Raw genomic sequence first — 18,985 nt, forward strand, 5'->3', positions numbered from 1 at the left:
GCGTATAGGGAACATGCTGTATTATAGCGAGCCGCGTCCAACGCTGCAGGACACCCGTTGCTAACGCTAATAATGAGATGTGTAAGAGCGTATAGGGAACATGCTGTATTATAGCGAGCCGCGTCCAACGCTGCAGGACACCCGCGTCTAACGCTAATAATGAGACGTGTAAGAGCGTATAGGGAACATGCTGTATTATAGCGAGCCGCGTCCAACGCTGCAGGACACCCGTTGCTAACGCTAATAATGAGATGTGTAAGAGCGTATAGGGAACATGCTGTATTATAGCGAGCCGCGTCCAACGCTGCAGGACACCCGCGTCTAACGCTAATAATGAGATGTGTAAGAGTGTATAGGGAACACGCTGTATTATAGCGAGCCACGTCCAACGCTGCAGGACACCCGCGTCTAACGCTAATAATGAGATGTGTAAGAGCGTATAGGGAACATGCTGTATTATAGCGAGCCGCGTCCAACGCTGCCGGACACCCGCGTCTAACGCTAATAATGAGACGTGTAAGAGCGTATAGGGAACATGCTGTATTATAGCGAGCCCCGTCCAACGCTGCAGGACACTCGCGTCTAACGCGAATAATGAGACGTGTAAGAGCGTATAGGGAACATGCTGTATTATAGCGAGCCGCGTCCAACGCTGCAGGACACCCGCGTCTAACGCTAATAATGAGACGTGTAAGAGCGTATAGGGAACATGCTGTATTATAGCGAGCCGCGTCCAACGCTGCAGGACACCCGCTGCTAACGCTAATAATGAGACGTGTAAGAGCGTATAGGGAACATGCTGTATTATAGCGAGCCGCGTCCAACGCTGCAGGACACCCGCGTCTAACGCTAATAATGAGACGTGTAAGAGCATATAGGGAACATGCTGTATTATAGCGAGCCGCGTCCAACGCTGCAGGACACCCGCTGCTAACGCTAATAATGAGACGTGTAAGAGCGTATAGGGAACATGCTGTATTATAGCGAGCCGCGTCCAACGCTGCAGGACACCCGCTGCTATCGCTAATAATGAGACGTGTAAGAGCGTATAGGGAACATGCTGTATTATAGTGAGCCACGTCCAACGCTGCAGGACACCCGCGTCTAACGCTAATAATGAGATGTGTAAGAGCGTATAGGGAACATGCTGTATTATAGCGAGCCGCGTCCAACGCTGCCGGACACCCGCTGCTAACGCTAATAATGAGACGTGTAAGAGCGTATAGGGAACATGCTGTATTATAGCGAGCCGCGTCCAACGCTGCAGGACACCCGCCGCTAACTCTAATAATGAGATGTGTAAGAGCGTATAGGGAACATGCTGTATTATAGCGAGCCGCGTCCAACGCTGCAGGACACCCGCTGCTAACGCTAATAATGAGACGTGTAAGAGCGTATAGGGAACATGCTGTATTATAGCGAGCCGCGTCCAACGCTGCAGGACACCCGCGTCTAACGCTAATAATGAGACGTGTAAGAGCGTATAGGGAACATGCTGTATTATAGCGAGCCGCGTCCAATGCTGCAGGACACCCGCTGCTAACGCTAATAATGAGACGTGTAAGAGCGTATAGGGAACATGCTGTATTATAGCGAGCCGCGTCCAACGCTGCAGGACACCCGCTGCTAACGCTAATAATGAGACGTGTAAGAGCGTATAGGGAACATGGTGTATTATAGCGAGCCGCGTCCAACGCTGCAGGACACCCGCGTCTAACGCTAATAATGAGACGTGTAAGAGCGTATAGGGAACATGCTGTATTATAGCGAGCCGCGTCCAACGCTGCAGGACACCCGCTGCTAACGCTAATAATGAGACGTGTAAGAGCGTATAGGGAACATGCTGTATTATAGCGAGCCGCGTCCAACGCTGCAGGACACCCGCTGCTAACGCTAATAATGAGATGTGTAAGAGCGTATAGGGAACATGCTGTATTATAGCGAGCCGCGTCCAACGCTGCAGGACACCCGCTGCTAACGCTAATAATGAGACGTGTAAGAGCGTATAGGGAACATGCTGTATTATAGCGAGCCGCGTCCAACGCTGCAGGACACCCGCTGCTAACGCTAATAATGAGACGTGTAAGAGCGTATAGGGAACATGCTGTATTATAGCGAGCCGCGTCCAACGCTGCAGGACACCCGCTGCTAATGCTAATAATGAGATGTGTAAGAGCGTATAGGGAACATGCTGTATTATAGCGAGCCGCGTCCAACGCTGCAGGACACCCGCCTCTAACGCTAATAATGAGACGTGTAAGAGCGTATAGGGAACATGCTGTATTATAGCGAGCCGCGTCCAACGCTGCAGGACACCCGCCTCTAACGCTAATAATGAGACGCGTAAGAGCGTATAGGGAACATGCTGTATTATAGCGAGCCCCATCCAACGCTGCAGGACACCCGCTGCTAACGCTAATAATGAGACGCGTAAGAGCGTATAGGGAACATGCTGTATTATAGCGAGCCGCGTCCAACGCTGCAGGACAACCGCTGCTAACGCTAATAATGAGACGTGTAAGAGCGTATAGGGAACATGCTGTATTATAGCGAGCCACGTCCAACGCTGCATGACACCCGCGTCTAACGCTAATAATGAGACGTGTAAGAGCGTATAGGGAACATGCTGTATTATAGCGAACCGCGTCCAACGCTGCAGGACACCCGCTGCTAACGCTAATAATGAGACGTGTAAGAGCGTATAGGGAACATGCTGTACTATAGCGAGCTGCGTCCAACGCTGCAGGACACCCGCTGCTAACGCTAATAATGAGACGTGTAAGAGCGTATAGGGAACACGCTGTATTATAGCGAGCCGCGTCCAACGCTGCAGGACACCCGCTGCTAACGCTAATAATGAGACGTGTAAGAGCGTATAGGGAACATGCTGTATTATAGCGAGCCGCGTCCAACGCTGCAGGACACCCGCTGCTAACGCTAATAATGAGATGTGTAAGAGCGTATAGGGAACATGCTGTATTATAGCGAGCCGCGTCCAACGCTGCAGGACACCCGCTGCTAACGCTAATAATGAGATGTGTAAGAGCGTATAGGGAACATGCTGTATTATAGCGAGCCGCGTCCAACGCTGCAGGACATCCGCTGCTAACGCTAATAATGAGACGCGTAAGAGCGTATAGGGAACATGCTGTATTATAGCGAGCCGCGTCCAACGCTGCAGGACACCCGCTGCTAACGCTAATAATGAGATGTGTAAGAGCGTATAGGGAACATGCTGTATTATAGCGAGCCGCGTCCAACGCTGCAGGACACCCGCTGCTAACGCTAATAATGAGACGCGTAAGAGCGTATAGGGAACATGCTGTATTATAGCGAGCCGCGTCCAACGCTGCAGGACACCCGCTGCTAACGCTAATAATGAGATGTGTAAGAGCGTATAGTGAACATGCTGTATTATAGCGAGCCGCGTCCAACGCTGCAGGACACCCGCGTCTAACGCTAATAATGAGACGTGTAAGAGCGTATAGGGAACATGCTGTATTATAGCGAGCCGCGTCCAACACTGCAGGACACCCACCTCTAACGCTAATAATGAGACGTGTAAGAACGTATAGGGAACATGCTGTATTATAGCGAGCCGCGTCCAATGCTGCAGGACACCCGCTGCTAACGCTAATAATGAGACGTGTAAGAGCGTATAGGAAACATGCTGTATTATAGCGAGCAGCGTCCAACGCTGCAGGACACCCGCTGCTAACGCTAATAATGAGATGTATAAGAGTGTATAGGGAACATGCTGTATTATAGCGAGCCGCGTCCAACGCTGCAGGACACCCGCGTCTAACGCTAATAATGAGACGTGTAAGAGCGTATAGGGAACATGCTGTATTATAGCGAGCCGCGTCCAACGCTGCAGGACACCCACCTCTAACGCTAATAATGAGACGTGTAAGAGCGTATTGGGAACATGCTGTATTATAGCGAGCCGCGTCCAACGCTGCAGGACACCCGCTGCTAACGCTAATAATGAGACGTGTAAGAGCGTATTGGGAACATGCTGTATTATAGCGAGCCGCGTCCAACGCTGCAGGACACTCGCTGCTAACGCTAATAATGAGACGTGTAAGAGCGTATAGGGAACATGCTGTATTATAGCGAGCCGCGTCCAACGCTGCAGGACACCCGCTGCTAACGCTAATAATGAGATGCGTAAGAGCGTATAGGGAACATGCTGTATTATAGCGAGCCGCGTCCAACGCTGCAGGACAACCGCTGCTAACGCTAATAATGAGATGTGTAAGAGCGTATAGGGAACATGCTGTATTATAGCGAGCCGCGTCCAACGCTGCAGGACACCCGCTGCTAACGCTAATAATGAGACGCGTAAGAGCGTATAGGGAACATGCTGTATTATAGCGAGCCGCGTCCAACGCTGCAGGACACCCGCTGCTAACGCTAATAATGAGACGCGTAAGAGCGTATAGGGAACATGCTGTATTATAGCGAGCCGCGTCCAACGCTGCAGGACAACCGCTGCTAACGCTAATAATGAGATGTGTAAGAGCGTATAGGGAACATGCTGTATTATAGCGAGCTGCGTCCAACGCTGCAGGACACCCGCTGCTAACGCTAATAATGAGATGTGTAAGAGCGTATAGGGAACATGCTGTATTATAGCGAGCCGCGTCCAACGCTGCAGGACACCCGCTGCTAACGCTAATAATGAGATGTGTAAGAGCGTATAGGGAACATGCTGTATTATAGCGAGCCACGTCCAACGCTGCAGGACACCCGCGTCTAACGCTAATAATGAGACGTGTAAGAGCGTATAGGGAACATGCTGTATTATAGCGAGCCGCGTCCAACGCTGCAGGACACCCGCTGCTAACGCTAATAATGAGACGTGTAAGAGCGTATAGGGAACACGCTGTATTATAGCGAGCCGCGGCCAACGCTGCAGGACACCCGCTGCTAACGCTAATAATGAGACGTGTAAGAGCGTATAGGGAACATGCTGTATTATAGCGAGCCACGTCCAACGCTGCAGGACACCCGCGTCTAACGCTAATAATGAGACGTGTAAGAGCGTATAGGGAACATGCTGTATTATAGCGAGCCGCGTCCAACGCTGCAGGACAACCGCTGCTAACGCTAATAATGAGACGTGTAAGAGCGTATAGGGAACATGCTGTATTATAGCGAGCAGCGTCCAACGCTGCAGGACACCCGCCTCTAACGCTAATAATGAGACGTGTAAGAGCGTATAGGGAACACGCTGTATTATAGCGAGCCACGTCCAACGCTGCAGGACACCCGCTGCTAACGCTAATAATGAGATGTGTAAGAGCGTATAGGGAACATGCTGTATTATAGCGAGCCGCGTCCAACGCTGCAGGACACCCACCTCTAACGCTAATAATGAGACGTGTAAGAGCGTATAGGGAACACGCTGTATTATAGCGAGCCGCGTCCAACGCTGCAGGACACCCGCTGCTAACGCTAATAATGAGACGTGTAAGAGCGTATTGGGAACATGCTGTATTATAGCGAGCCGCGTCCAACGCTGCAGGACACCCGCTGCTAACGCTAATAATGAGACGCGTAAGAGCGTATAGGGAACATGCTGTATTATAGCGAGCCGCGTCCAACGCTGCAGGACACCCGCTGCTAACGCTAATAATGAGACGTGTAAGAGCGTATAGGGAACATGCTGTATTATAGCGAGCCGCGTCCAACGCTGCAGGACACCCGTTGCTAACGCTAATAATGAGATGTGTAAGAGCGTATAGGGAACATGCTGTATTATAGCGAGCCGCGTCCAACGCTGCAGGACACCCGCGTCTAACGCTAATAATGAGACGTGTAAGAGCGTATAGGGAACATGCTGTATTATAGCGAGCCGCGTCCAACGCTGCAGGACACCCGTTGCTAACGCTAATAATGAGATGTGTAAGAGCGTATAGGGAACATGCTGTATTATAGCGAGCCGCGTCCAACGCTGCAGGACACCCGCGTCTAACGCTAATAATGAGATGTGTAAGAGTGTATAGGGAACACGCTGTATTATAGCGAGCCACGTCCAACGCTGCAGGACACCCGCGTCTAACGCTAATAATGAGATGTGTAAGAGCGTATAGGGAACATGCTGTATTATAGCGAGCCGCGTCCAACGCTGCCGGACACCCGCGTCTAACGCTAATAATGAGACGTGTAAGAGCGTATAGGGAACATGCTGTATTATAGCGAGCCCCGTCCAACGCTGCAGGACACTCGCGTCTAACGCGAATAATGAGACGTGTAAGAGCGTATAGGGAACATGCTGTATTATAGCGAGCCGCGTCCAACGCTGCAGGACACCCGCGTCTAACGCTAATAATGAGACGTGTAAGAGCGTATAGGGAACATGCTGTATTATAGCGAGCCGCGTCCAACGCTGCAGGACACCCGCTGCTAACGCTAATAATGAGACGTGTAAGAGCGTATAGGGAACATGCTGTATTATAGCGAGCCGCGTCCAACGCTGCAGGACACCCGCGTCTAACGCTAATAATGAGACGTGTAAGAGCATATAGGGAACATGCTGTATTATAGCGAGCCGCGTCCAACGCTGCAGGACACCCGCTGCTAACGCTAATAATGAGACGTGTAAGAGCGTATAGGGAACATGCTGTATTATAGCGAGCCGCGTCCAACGCTGCAGGACACCCGCTGCTATCGCTAATAATGAGACGTGTAAGAGCGTATAGGGAACATGCTGTATTATAGTGAGCCACGTCCAACGCTGCAGGACACCCGCGTCTAACGCTAATAATGAGATGTGTAAGAGCGTATAGGGAACATGCTGTATTATAGCGAGCCGCGTCCAACGCTGCCGGACACCCGCTGCTAACGCTAATAATGAGACGTGTAAGAGCGTATAGGGAACATGCTGTATTATAGCGAGCCGCGTCCAACGCTGCAGGACACCCGCCGCTAACTCTAATAATGAGATGTGTAAGAGCGTATAGGGAACATGCTGTATTATAGCGAGCCGCGTCCAACGCTGCAGGACACCCGCTGCTAACGCTAATAATGAGACGTGTAAGAGCGTATAGGGAACATGCTGTATTATAGCGAGCCGCGTCCAACGCTGCAGGACACCCGCGTCTAACGCTAATAATGAGACGTGTAAGAGCGTATAGGGAACATGCTGTATTATAGCGAGCCGCGTCCAATGCTGCAGGACACCCGCTGCTAACGCTAATAATGAGACGTGTAAGAGCGTATAGGGAACATGCTGTATTATAGCGAGCCGCGTCCAACGCTGCAGGACACCCGCTGCTAACGCTAATAATGAGACGTGTAAGAGCGTATAGGGAACATGGTGTATTATAGCGAGCCGCGTCCAACGCTGCAGGACACCCGCGTCTAACGCTAATAATGAGACGTGTAAGAGCGTATAGGGAACATGCTGTATTATAGCGAGCCGCGTCCAACGCTGCAGGACACCCGCTGCTAACGCTAATAATGAGACGTGTAAGAGCGTATAGGGAACATGCTGTATTATAGCGAGCCGCGTCCAACGCTGCAGGACACCCGCTGCTAACGCTAATAATGAGATGTGTAAGAGCGTATAGGGAACATGCTGTATTATAGCGAGCCGCGTCCAACGCTGCAGGACACCCGCTGCTAACGCTAATAATGAGACGTGTAAGAGCGTATAGGGAACATGCTGTATTATAGCGAGCCGCGTCCAACGCTGCAGGACACCCGCTGCTAACGCTAATAATGAGACGTGTAAGAGCGTATAGGGAACATGCTGTATTATAGCGAGCCGCGTCCAACGCTGCAGGACACCCGCTGCTAATGCTAATAATGAGATGTGTAAGAGCGTATAGGGAACATGCTGTATTATAGCGAGCCGCGTCCAACGCTGCAGGACACCCGCCTCTAACGCTAATAATGAGACGTGTAAGAGCGTATAGGGAACATGCTGTATTATAGCGAGCCGCGTCCAACGCTGCAGGACACCCGCCTCTAACGCTAATAATGAGACGCGTAAGAGCGTATAGGGAACATGCTGTATTATAGCGAGCCCCATCCAACGCTGCAGGACACCCGCTGCTAACGCTAATAATGAGACGCGTAAGAGCGTATAGGGAACATGCTGTATTATAGCGAGCCGCGTCCAACGCTGCAGGACAACCGCTGCTAACGCTAATAATGAGACGTGTAAGAGCGTATAGGGAACATGCTGTATTATAGCGAGCCACGTCCAACGCTGCATGACACCCGCGTCTAACGCTAATAATGAGACGTGTAAGAGCGTATAGGGAACATGCTGTATTATAGCGAACCGCGTCCAACGCTGCAGGACACCCGCTGCTAACGCTAATAATGAGACGTGTAAGAGCGTATAGGGAACATGCTGTACTATAGCGAGCTGCGTCCAACGCTGCAGGACACCCGCTGCTAACGCTAATAATGAGACGTGTAAGAGCGTATAGGGAACACGCTGTATTATAGCGAGCCGCGTCCAACGCTGCAGGACACCCGCTGCTAACGCTAATAATGAGACGTGTAAGAGCGTATAGGGAACATGCTGTATTATAGCGAGCCGCGTCCAACGCTGCAGGACACCCGCTGCTAACGCTAATAATGAGACGCGTAAGAGCGTATAGGGAACATGCTGTATTATAGCGAGCCGCGTCCAACGCTGCAGGACACCCGCTGCTAACGCTAATAATGAGACGCGTAAGAGCGTATAGGGAACATGCTGTATTATAGCGAGCCGCGTCCAACGCTGCAGGACACCCGCTGCTAACGCTAATAATGAGACGCGTAAGAGCGTATAGGGAACATGCTGTATTATAGCGAGCCACGTCCAACGCTGCAGGACACCCGCGTCTAACGCTAATAATGAGATGTGTAAGAGCGTATAGGGAACATGCTGTATTACAGCGAGCCGCGTCCAACGCTGCAGGACACCCGCTGCTAACGCTAATAATGAGATGTGTAAGAGCGTATAGGGAACATGCTGTATTATAGTGAGCCACGTCCAACGCTGCAGGACACCCGCGTCTAACGATAATAATGAGACGTGTAAGAGCGTATAGGGAACATGCTGTATTATAGCGAGCCGCGTCCAACGCTGCAGGACACCCGCGTCTAACGCTAATAATGAGATGTGTAAGAGCGTATAGGGAACATGCTGTATTATAGCGAGCCGCGTCCAACGCTGCAGGACACCCGCTGCTAACGCTAATAATGAGATGTGTAAGAGCGTATAGGGAACATGCTGTATTATAGCGAGCCGCGTCCAACGCTGCAGGACACCCGCTGCTAACGCTAATAATGAGACGTGTAAGAGCGTATAGGGAACATGCTGTATTCTAGCGAGCCGCGTCCAACGCTGCAGGACACACGCTGCTAACGCTAATAATGAGACGTGTAAGAGCGTCTAGGGAACATGCTGTATTATAGCGAGCCGTGTCCAACGCTGCAGGACACCCGCGTCTAACGCTAATAATGAGACGTGTAAGAGCGTATAGGGAACATGCTGTATTATAGTGAGCCACGTCCAACGCTGCAGGACACCCGCGTCTAACGCTAATAATGAGATGTGTAAGAGCGTATAGGGAACATGCTGTATTATAGCGAGCCGCGTCCAACGCTGCAGGACACCCGCTGCTAACGCTAATAATGAGACGTGTAAGAGCGTATAGGGAACATGCTGTATTATAGCGAGCCGCGTCCAACGCTGCAGGACACCCGCCTCTAACGCTAATAATGAGACGTGTAAGAGCGTATAGGGAACATGCTGTATTATAGCGAGCCGCGTCCAACGCTGCAGGACACCCGCCTCTAACGCTAATAATGAGACGCGTAAGAGCGTATAGGGAACATGCTGTATTATAGCGAGCCCCGTCCAACGCTGCAGGACACCCGCTGCTAACGCTAATAATGAGACGCGTAAGAGCGTATAGGGAACATGCTGTATTATAGCGAGCCGCGTCCAACGCTGCAGGACAACCGCTGCTAACGCTAATAATGAGACGTGTAAGAGCGTATAGGGAACATGCTGTATTATAGCGAGCCACGTCCAACGCTGCAGGACACCCGCGTCTAACGCTAATAATGAGACGTGTAAGAGCGTATAGGGAACATGCTGTATTATAGCGAGCCGCGTCCAACGCTGCAGGACACCCGCTGCTAACGCTAATAATGAGACGTGTAAGAGCGTATAGGGAACATGCTGTATTATAGCGAGCCGCGTCCAACGCTGCAGGACACCCGCTGCTAACGCTAATAATGAGACGCGTAAGAGCGTATAGGGAACATGCTGTATTATAGCGAGCCGCGTCCAACGCTGCAGGACACCCGCTGCTAACGCTAATAATGAGACGCGTAAGAGCGTATAGGGAACATGCTGTATTATAGCGAGCCGCGTCCAACGCTGCAGGACACCCGCTGCTAACGCTAATAATGAGACGCGTAAGAGCGTATAGGGAACATGCTGTATTATAGCGAGCCGCGTCCAACGCTGCAGGACAACCGCTGCTAACGCTAATAATGAGATGTGTAAGAGCGTATAGGGAACATGCTGTATTATAGCGAGCTGCGTCCAACGCTGCAGGACACCCGCTGCTAACGCTAATAATGAGATGTGTAAGAGCGTATAGGGAACATGCTGTATTATAGCGAGCCGCGTCCAACGCTGCAGGACACCCGCTGCTAACGCTAATAATGAGACGTGGAAGAGCGTATAGGGAACACGCTGTATTATAGCGAGCCGCGTCCAACGCTGCAGGACACCCGCGTCTAACGCTAATAATGAGATGTGTAAGAGCGTATAGGGAACATGCTGTATTATAGCGAGCCGCGTCCAACGCTGCAGGACACCCGCTGCTAACGCTAATAATGACACGTGTAAGAGCGTATAGGGAACATGCTGTATTATAGCGAGCCGCGTCCAACGCTGCAGGACACCCGCTGCTAACGCTAATAATGAGACGCGTAAGAGCGTATAGGGAACATGCTGTATTATAGCGAGCCGCGTCCAACGCTGCAGGACACCCGCTGCTAACGCTAATAATGAGACGCGTAAGAGCGTATAGGGAACATGCTGTATTATAGCGAGCCGCGTCCAACGCTGCAGGACACCCGCTGCTAACGCTAATAATGAGACGCGTAAGAGCGTATAGGGAACATGCTGTATTATAGCGAGCCGCGTCCAACGCTGCAGGACAACCGCTGCTAACGCTAATAATGAGATGTGTAAGAGCGTATAGGGAACATGCTGTATTATAGCGAGCTGCGTCCAACGCTGCAGGACACCCGCTGCTAACGCTAATAATGAGATGTGTAAGAGCGTATAGGGAACATGCTGTATTATAGCGAGCCGCGTCCAACGCTGCAGGACACCCGCTGCTAACGCTAATAATGAGACGTGTAAGAGCGTATAGGGAACACGCTGTATTATAGCGAGCCGCGTCCAACGCTGCAGGACACCCGCGTCTAACGCTAATAATGAGACGTGTAAGAGCGTATAGGGAACATGCTGTATTATAGCGAGCCGCGTCCAATGCTGCAGGACACCCGCTGCTAATGCTAATAATGAGATGTGTAAGAGCGTATAGGGAACATGCTGTATTATAGCGAGCTGCGTCCAATGCTGCAGGACACCCGCTGCTAATGCTAATAATGAGATGTGTAAGAGCGTATAGGGAACATGCTGTATTATAGCGAGCCGCGTCCAATGCTGCAGGACACCCGCTGCTAACGCTAATAATGAGATGTGTAAGAGCGTATAGGGAACATGCTGTATTATAGCGAGCCGCGTCCAACGCTGCAGGACACCCGCTGCTAACGCTAATAATGAGACGTGTAAGAGCGTATAGGGAACACGCTGTATTATAGCGAGCCGCGTCCAACGCTGCAGGACACCCGCGTCTAACGCTAATAATGAGACGTGGAAGAGCGTATAGGGAACATGCTGTATTATAGCGAGCCGCGTCCAACGCTGCAGGACACCCGCTGCTAACGCTAATAATGAGATGTGTAAGAGCGTATAGGGAACATGCTGTATTATAGCGAGCCGCGTCCAACGCTGCAGGACACCCGCTGCTAACGCTAATAATGAGACGTGTAAGAGCGTATAGGGAACATGCTGTATTATAGCGAGCCACGTCCAACGCTGCAGGACACCCGCGTCTAACGCTAATAATGAGACGTGTAAGAGCGTATAGGGAACATGCTGTATTATAGAGAGCCGTGTCCAACGCTGCAGGACACCCGCGTCTAACGCTAATAATGAGACGTGTAAGAGCGTATAGGGAACATGCTGTATTATAGAGAGCCGTGTCCAACGCTGCAGGACACCCGCGTCTAACGCTAATAATGAGACGTGTAAGAGCGTATAGGGAACATGCTGTATTATAGCGAGCCGCGTCCAACGCTGCAGGACACCCGCTGCTAACGCTAATAATGAGACGTGTAAGAGCGTATAGGGAACATGCTGTATTATAGCGAGCCGCGTCCAACGCTGCAGGACACCCGCCTCTAACGCTAATAATGAGACGTGTAAGAGCGTATAGGGAACATGCTGTATTATAGCGAGCCGCGTCCAACGCTGCAGGACACCCGCCTCTAACGCTAATAATGAGACGCGTAAGAGCGTATAGGGAACATGCTGTATTATAGCGAGCCCCGTCCAACGCTGCAGGACACCCGCTGCTAACGCTAATAATGAGACGCGTAAGAGCGTATAGGGAACATGCTGTATTATAGCGAGCCGCGTCCAACGCTGCAGGACAACCGCTGCTAACGCTAATAATGAGACGTGTAAGAGCGTATAGGGAACATGCTGTATTATAGCGAGCCGCGTCCAACGCTGCAGGACACCCGCTGCTAACGCTAATAATGAGACGTGTAAGAGCGTATAGGGAACATGCTGTATTATAGCGAGCCGCGTCCAACGCTGCAGGACAACCGCTGCTAACGCTAATAATGAGATGTGTAAGAGCGTATAGGGAACATGCTGTATTATAGCGAGCCACGTCCAATGCTGCAGGACACCCGCTGCTAACGCTAATAATGAGATGTGTAAGAGCGTATAGGGAACATGCTGTATTATAGCGAGCTGCGTCCAACGCTGCAGGACACCCGCTGCTAACGCTAATAATGAGATGTGTAAGAGCGTATAGGGAACATGCTGTATTATAGCGAGCCGCGTCCAACGCTGCAGGACACCCGCTGCTAACGCTAATAATGAGACGTGTAAGAGCGTATAGGGAACACGCTGTATTATAGCGAGCCGCGTCCAACGCTGCAGGACACCCGCGTCTAACGCTAATAATGAGACGTGTAAGAGCGTATAGGGAACATGCTGTATTATAGCGAGCCGCGTCCAACGCTGCCGGACACCCGCTGCTAACGCTAATAATGAGACGTGTAAGAGCGTATAGGGAACATGCTGTATTATAGCGAGCCGCGTCCAACGCTGCAGGACACCCGCTGCTAACGCTAATAATGACACGTGTAAGAGCGTATAGGGAACATGCTGTATTATAGCGAGCCGCGTCCAACGCTGCAGGACACCCGCTGCTAACGCTAATAATGAGACGCGTAAGAGCGTATAGGGAACATGCTGTATTATAGCGAGCCACGTCCAACGCTGCAGGACACCCGCTGCTAACGCTAATAATGAGATGTGTAAGAGCGTATAGGGAACATGCTGTATTATAGCGAGCCGCGTCCAACGCTGCAGGACACCCGCTGCTAACGCTAATAATGAGACGCGTAAGAGCGTATAGGGAACATGCTGTATTATAGCGAGCCGCGTCCAACGCTGCAGGACACCCGCGTCTAACGCTAATAATGAGACGTGTAAGAGCGTATAGGGAACATGCTGTATTATAGCGAGCCGCGTCCAACGCTGCAGGACACCCGCTGCTAACGCTAATAATGAGACGCGTAAGAGCGTATAGGGAACATGCTGTATTATAGCGAGCCGCGTCCAACGCTGCAGGACACCCGCGTCTAACGCTAATAATGAGATGTGTAAGAGCGTATAGGGAACATGCTGTATTATAGCGAGCCGCGTCCAACGCTGCAGGACACCCGCTGCTAACGCTAATAATGAGATGTGTAAGAGCGTATAGGGAACATGCTGTATTATAGCGAGCCGCGTCCAACGCTGCAGGACACCCGCTGCTAACGCTAATAATGAGACGCGTAAGAGCGTATAGGGAACATGCTGTATTATAGCGAGCCGCGTCCAACGCTGCAGGACACCCGCTGCTAACGCTAATAATGAGATGTGTAAGAGCGTATAGGGAACATGCTGTATTATAGCGAGCCGCGTCCAACGCTGCAGGACACCCGCTGCTAACGCTAATAATGAGACGCGTAAGAGCGTATAGGGAACATGCTGTATTATAGCGAGCCGCGTCCAACGCTGCAGGACAGCCGCTGCTAACGCTAATAATGAGATGTGTAAGAGCGTATAGGGAACATGCTGTATTATAGCGAGCCGCGTCCAACGCTGCAGGACACCCGCGTCTAATGCTAATAATGAGACGTGTAAGAGCGTATAGGGAACATGCTGTATTATAGCGAGCCGCGTCCAACACTGCAGGACACCCACCTCTAACGCTAATAATGAGACGTGTAAGAACGTATAGGGAACATGCTGTATTATAGCGAGCCGCGTCCAATGCTGCAGGACACCCGCTGCTAACGCTAATAATGAGACGTGTAAGAGCGTATAGGAAACATGCTGTATTATAGCGAGCAGCGTCCAACGCTGCAGGACACCCGCTGCTAACGCTAATAATGAGATGTATAAGAGTGTATAGGGAACATGCTGTATTATAGCGAGCCGCGTCCAACGCTGCAGGACACCCGCGTCTAACGCTAAGAATGAGACGTGTAAGAGCGTATAGGGAACATGCTGTATTATAGCGAGCCGCGTCCAACGCTGCAGGACACCCACCTCTAACGCTAATAATGAGACGTGTAAGAGCGTATTGGGAACATGCTGTATTATAGCGAGCCGCGTCCAACGCTGCAGGACACCCGCTGCTAACGCTAATAATGAGACGTGTAAGAGCGTATTGGGAACATGCTGTATTATAGCGAGCCGCGTCCAACGCTGCAGGACACTCGCTGCTAACGCTAATAATGAGACGTGTAAGAGCGTATAGGGAACATGCTGTATTATAGCGAGCCGCGTCCAACGCTGCAGGACACCCGCTGCTAACGCTAATAATGAGATGCGTAAGAGCGTATAGGGAACATGCTGTATTATAGCGAGCCGCGTCCAACACTGCAGGACACCCGCTGCTAACGCTAATAATGAGACGTGTAAGAGCGTATAGGGAACATGCTGTATTATAGCGAGCCGCGTCCAACGCTGCAGGACACCCGCGTCTAACGCTAATAATGAGATGTGTAAGAGCGTTTAGGGAACATGCTGTATTATAGCGAGCCGCGTCCAACGCTGCAGGACACCCGCGTCTAACTCTAATAATGACACGTGTAAGAGCGTATAGGGAACGTGCTGTATTACAGGAGCGTATAGGGAACATGCTGTATTACAGGAGCGTATAGGGAACATGCTGTATTACAGGAGCGTATAGGGAACACGCTGTATTACAGGAGCGTATAGGGAACACGCTGTATTACAGGAGCGTATAGGGAACACGCTGTATTACAGGAGCGTATAGGGAACACGCTGTAATACAGGAGCGTATAGGGAATATGCTGTATTACAGGAGCGTATAGGGAACATGCTGTATTACAGGAGCGTATAGGGAACACGCTGTATTACAGGAGCGTATAGGGAACATGCTGTATTACAGGAGCGTATAGGGAACATGCTGTATTACAGGAGCGTATAGGGAATATGCTGTATTACAGGAGCGTATAGGGAACATGCTGTATTACAGGAGCGTATAGGGAACATGCTGTATTACAGGAGCGTATAGGGAACATGCTGTGTTACAGGAGCGTATAGGGAACATGCTGTATTACAGGAGCGTATAGGGAACATGCTGTATTACAGGAGCGTATAGGGAACATGCTGTATTACAGGAGCGTATAGGGAACATGCTGTATTACAGGAGCGTATAGGGAACATGCTGTATTACAGGAGCGTATAGGGAACATGCTGTATTACAGGAGCGTATAGGGAACATGCTGTATTACAGGAGCGTATAGGGAACGTGCTGTATTACAGGAGCGTATAGGGAACATGCTGTATTACAGGAGCGTATAGGGAACATGCTGTATTACAGGAGCGTATAGGGAACATGCTGTATTACAGGAGCGCATAGGGAACTTGCTGTATTACAGGAGCGTACGCCTTCGGTGAGTTTCACATTCGCTGCACTGCTCGCTCAGTAAGGGGAGGGGGTGGGCAGGGTTGGCAGCAGGGGAACGATGCCTGTTTGGGGTGATGCCTGCTTGAGGCGGGTGGCGTCACATGATGTTGGAGATCAGCGGCCATCTGACAGGAAAGTATAGATTACAATTAGGGAACATAGGGGACATTCTCCTCACCCAATGTATTTATTGTGACTGTCTCATTTCAGACAATTGCTGTCAGAGGTTTCGTTCTTCTCTCTCAAGAATATTCCGTTCTAAGGAAGCCAAACCCGAAGACCCCCCACAGGTGCGCACGCCGCTATTGCCGGTGACAGTAGGTGCTCCTCATAGATAAATGATGTACCTGGGCGCCTCAGGGGAATTCACCTAAAACATGCCAAGGGCCCCACGGTTCTAGGGGCCTTTCAGCAGGGACAGGTGCCACTGGAGACTATTTGGAGGCAGTAAGAGAATTCTGCCCATTGTTTGCCCCCGCCCCCAGGCAGCCAGACAGTGAATAGCTATCAGCATGCTGATTGGTGGATTGCTGAAGCTGTCCACCAGTCAGATTTCTGACCGCCATTGCATGCAATCATGTGGAGAGATGTCACAGCACAGCAGGAGGGAATGGCCTGGTAGCGGCCCCAGTACATGGCATTGCTGGGGCCTACAATGCCCTGAATACAATGTATCATAAAGTTATCAAATAATTAAATAATCCAACCGGCTGAATAGTAAATAGTGTACCTGGCATGGATGGAAATACCAGCCGCCCATGTGATGTCTGAGCCATAACCTCTCCAACATGGGCAACGGTCATCTGTCAGACCAGACTTAGGTCCACAGTCATTAGGTCGACCCCGGAAGGTCGACTGTCCCCAAGGTAGACATGGCTCAAGGTCGACAGTCAAAAGGTCAACATGGGGTTTTCACTGTTTTTTGAGCCGACATGTGTCGACAGGCGGTATTTCATGCCCTACCATCCAGTATGGCGTGGTGGGAGAATAAAATAGTGTGCCGAGCGTAGCGAGCCACCGTGCCCGAAGCATGGCGAGCGAAGCGAGGGGCTGCGGTTCGACTCCAACTGTGTCCATTTCGACTGTGTCGACATTCGGGTAAAAAAACAGTGAAAAACTCATGTCGACCTAATGACTGTCGACCTAAACCATGTCGACCTAAACCATGTCGACCTTAAGTCATGTCGACCTTTAACCCTGTCGACCTTGGGGAGAGTCGATCTTCCGGGGTCGACCTAATTCTGTTCTGACAGATGTACCGCTTCCTCCAACATTGAGGAGGTCTCTAGACTGAAGGTTATTTAAGACCTCTGTAATTTACTAAACCAAAATCCAGCACAGTTTGATTAGATATGAATGAATATCATGTCAGAACACAAATATATGAATCAATACACCATAAGCCAAACTCGGCAGGACTTTCCATAGGCACCGGAACACCCCTGGAATTTACTATCATTCGGATCAGCAAACTCTGCCAATAATTCAGCTCTGAATGTGCTTCTCACATAGAAGTATTTTTGACAACTGGTACGCAGAAACCAATCAGATCCATGAGATGTAAAAATAAAAGAAAGTGTTAAGGTTTAAAAATAAAACTGCATCGTGTCCCCCATCCTAAGCAGAACCAGCCCTGGGCTCTTGGAGCCAGTCCAGGTTCTAAAAATACAAGACAAAAAAGATGTAGGATCCCCCTGTATTTAAAGAACCAGCGTGGGGCTCTTGGTCCAGTCCTGGCTCCAAAAATATGTGGGAATAGGGATGTAGGGAGCGGAGACCCTGTATTTGTAAATCTAGCACCAGTTTACAATTAGGTAATGCCACAGACGGAGACACGTATATCAGGGTTGCCTACTTTTGAAAAATCATTTCAGGGAGAAAAGTAAAAGGTAGGGGGCGGACCATGCGTCGCCAGGGGGCGGGCCTTGCGTCGCCAGGGGCGGGCCTTGCGTCGCCAGGGGGCGGGCCTTGCATCGCCAGGGGGCGGGCCTTGCATCGCCAGGGGGCGGGCCTTGCAATATTTTGTTAAGCATGCAGCCAAATTTTTTTGTAGCACAGTGGATGGGCAGAAGTCTGGCAGATTGAACAGGGCTGGGGCAGCGAGAAGCTGTACAGCACTTGCAGAATATGCCATCAATCTGCATGAATGAAATCAAGTGCTGTACAGCTTCTCGCTGCCCTAGCTCTGTCCAATCTGCCAGGCTTATGCCCATCCACTAAAATGATTTTAGTGGATGGGCAGAAGCCTGGCAGATTGGACAGGGCTGGGGCAGCGTGCTGTACAGCACTTGATTACATTTTTCTGTAGCACAGTATCAGATGGGTGGTAGCCTGGCAGATGGCCGGGGCAGCAAGAGGCTGGACGGGTCATCACATGTTGCACTTGCACTGTGCACTTGGAAGGTGACGACCACTGAGGCACTGAATGAGGTAGGACAGGTGTAGGGGGAGGAGGGGGGCTTTGCAGTAAAATATGGAGAGAGAACAGGTCACAGATCATACTTATCGCTCGGACCAATAACCTGTCTCCCGCAGCGGCAGCAGACGTTTTCTCCTGCAGCCATCGCTCCTCTGCTCTGTCCTCTCTGCGGCTCTGTGTGGCTTAGCCGCGTCTCTTCCTGGATGGCTACTGCGCATGTGGAAGATAACAGCGATGACGC

General features: G+C 50.8%; 1 protein-coding gene across 1 annotated transcript in view; it reads left to right on the plus strand.

Annotated features, from left to right (window-relative positions):
* Positions 1-18,985, plus strand: part of CLCN1 (chloride voltage-gated channel 1) — a 118,404-nt gene that overhangs the window by 93,697 nt on the left and 5,722 nt on the right. Inside the window, exon 19 of the mRNA XM_083150244.1 lies at positions 16,536-16,615. Within this exon, the coding sequence (XP_083006370.1) occupies positions 16,536-16,615 (80 nt within the window). The remainder of the gene's footprint in view (positions 1-16,535; positions 16,616-18,985) is intronic.

The sequence above is a fragment of the Crinia signifera genome, chromosome 6, assembly GCF_055691185.1.
Source record: "Crinia signifera chromosome 6, ASM5569118v1, whole genome shotgun sequence".
NCBI lineage: Eukaryota > Metazoa > Chordata > Amphibia > Anura > Myobatrachidae > Crinia > Crinia signifera.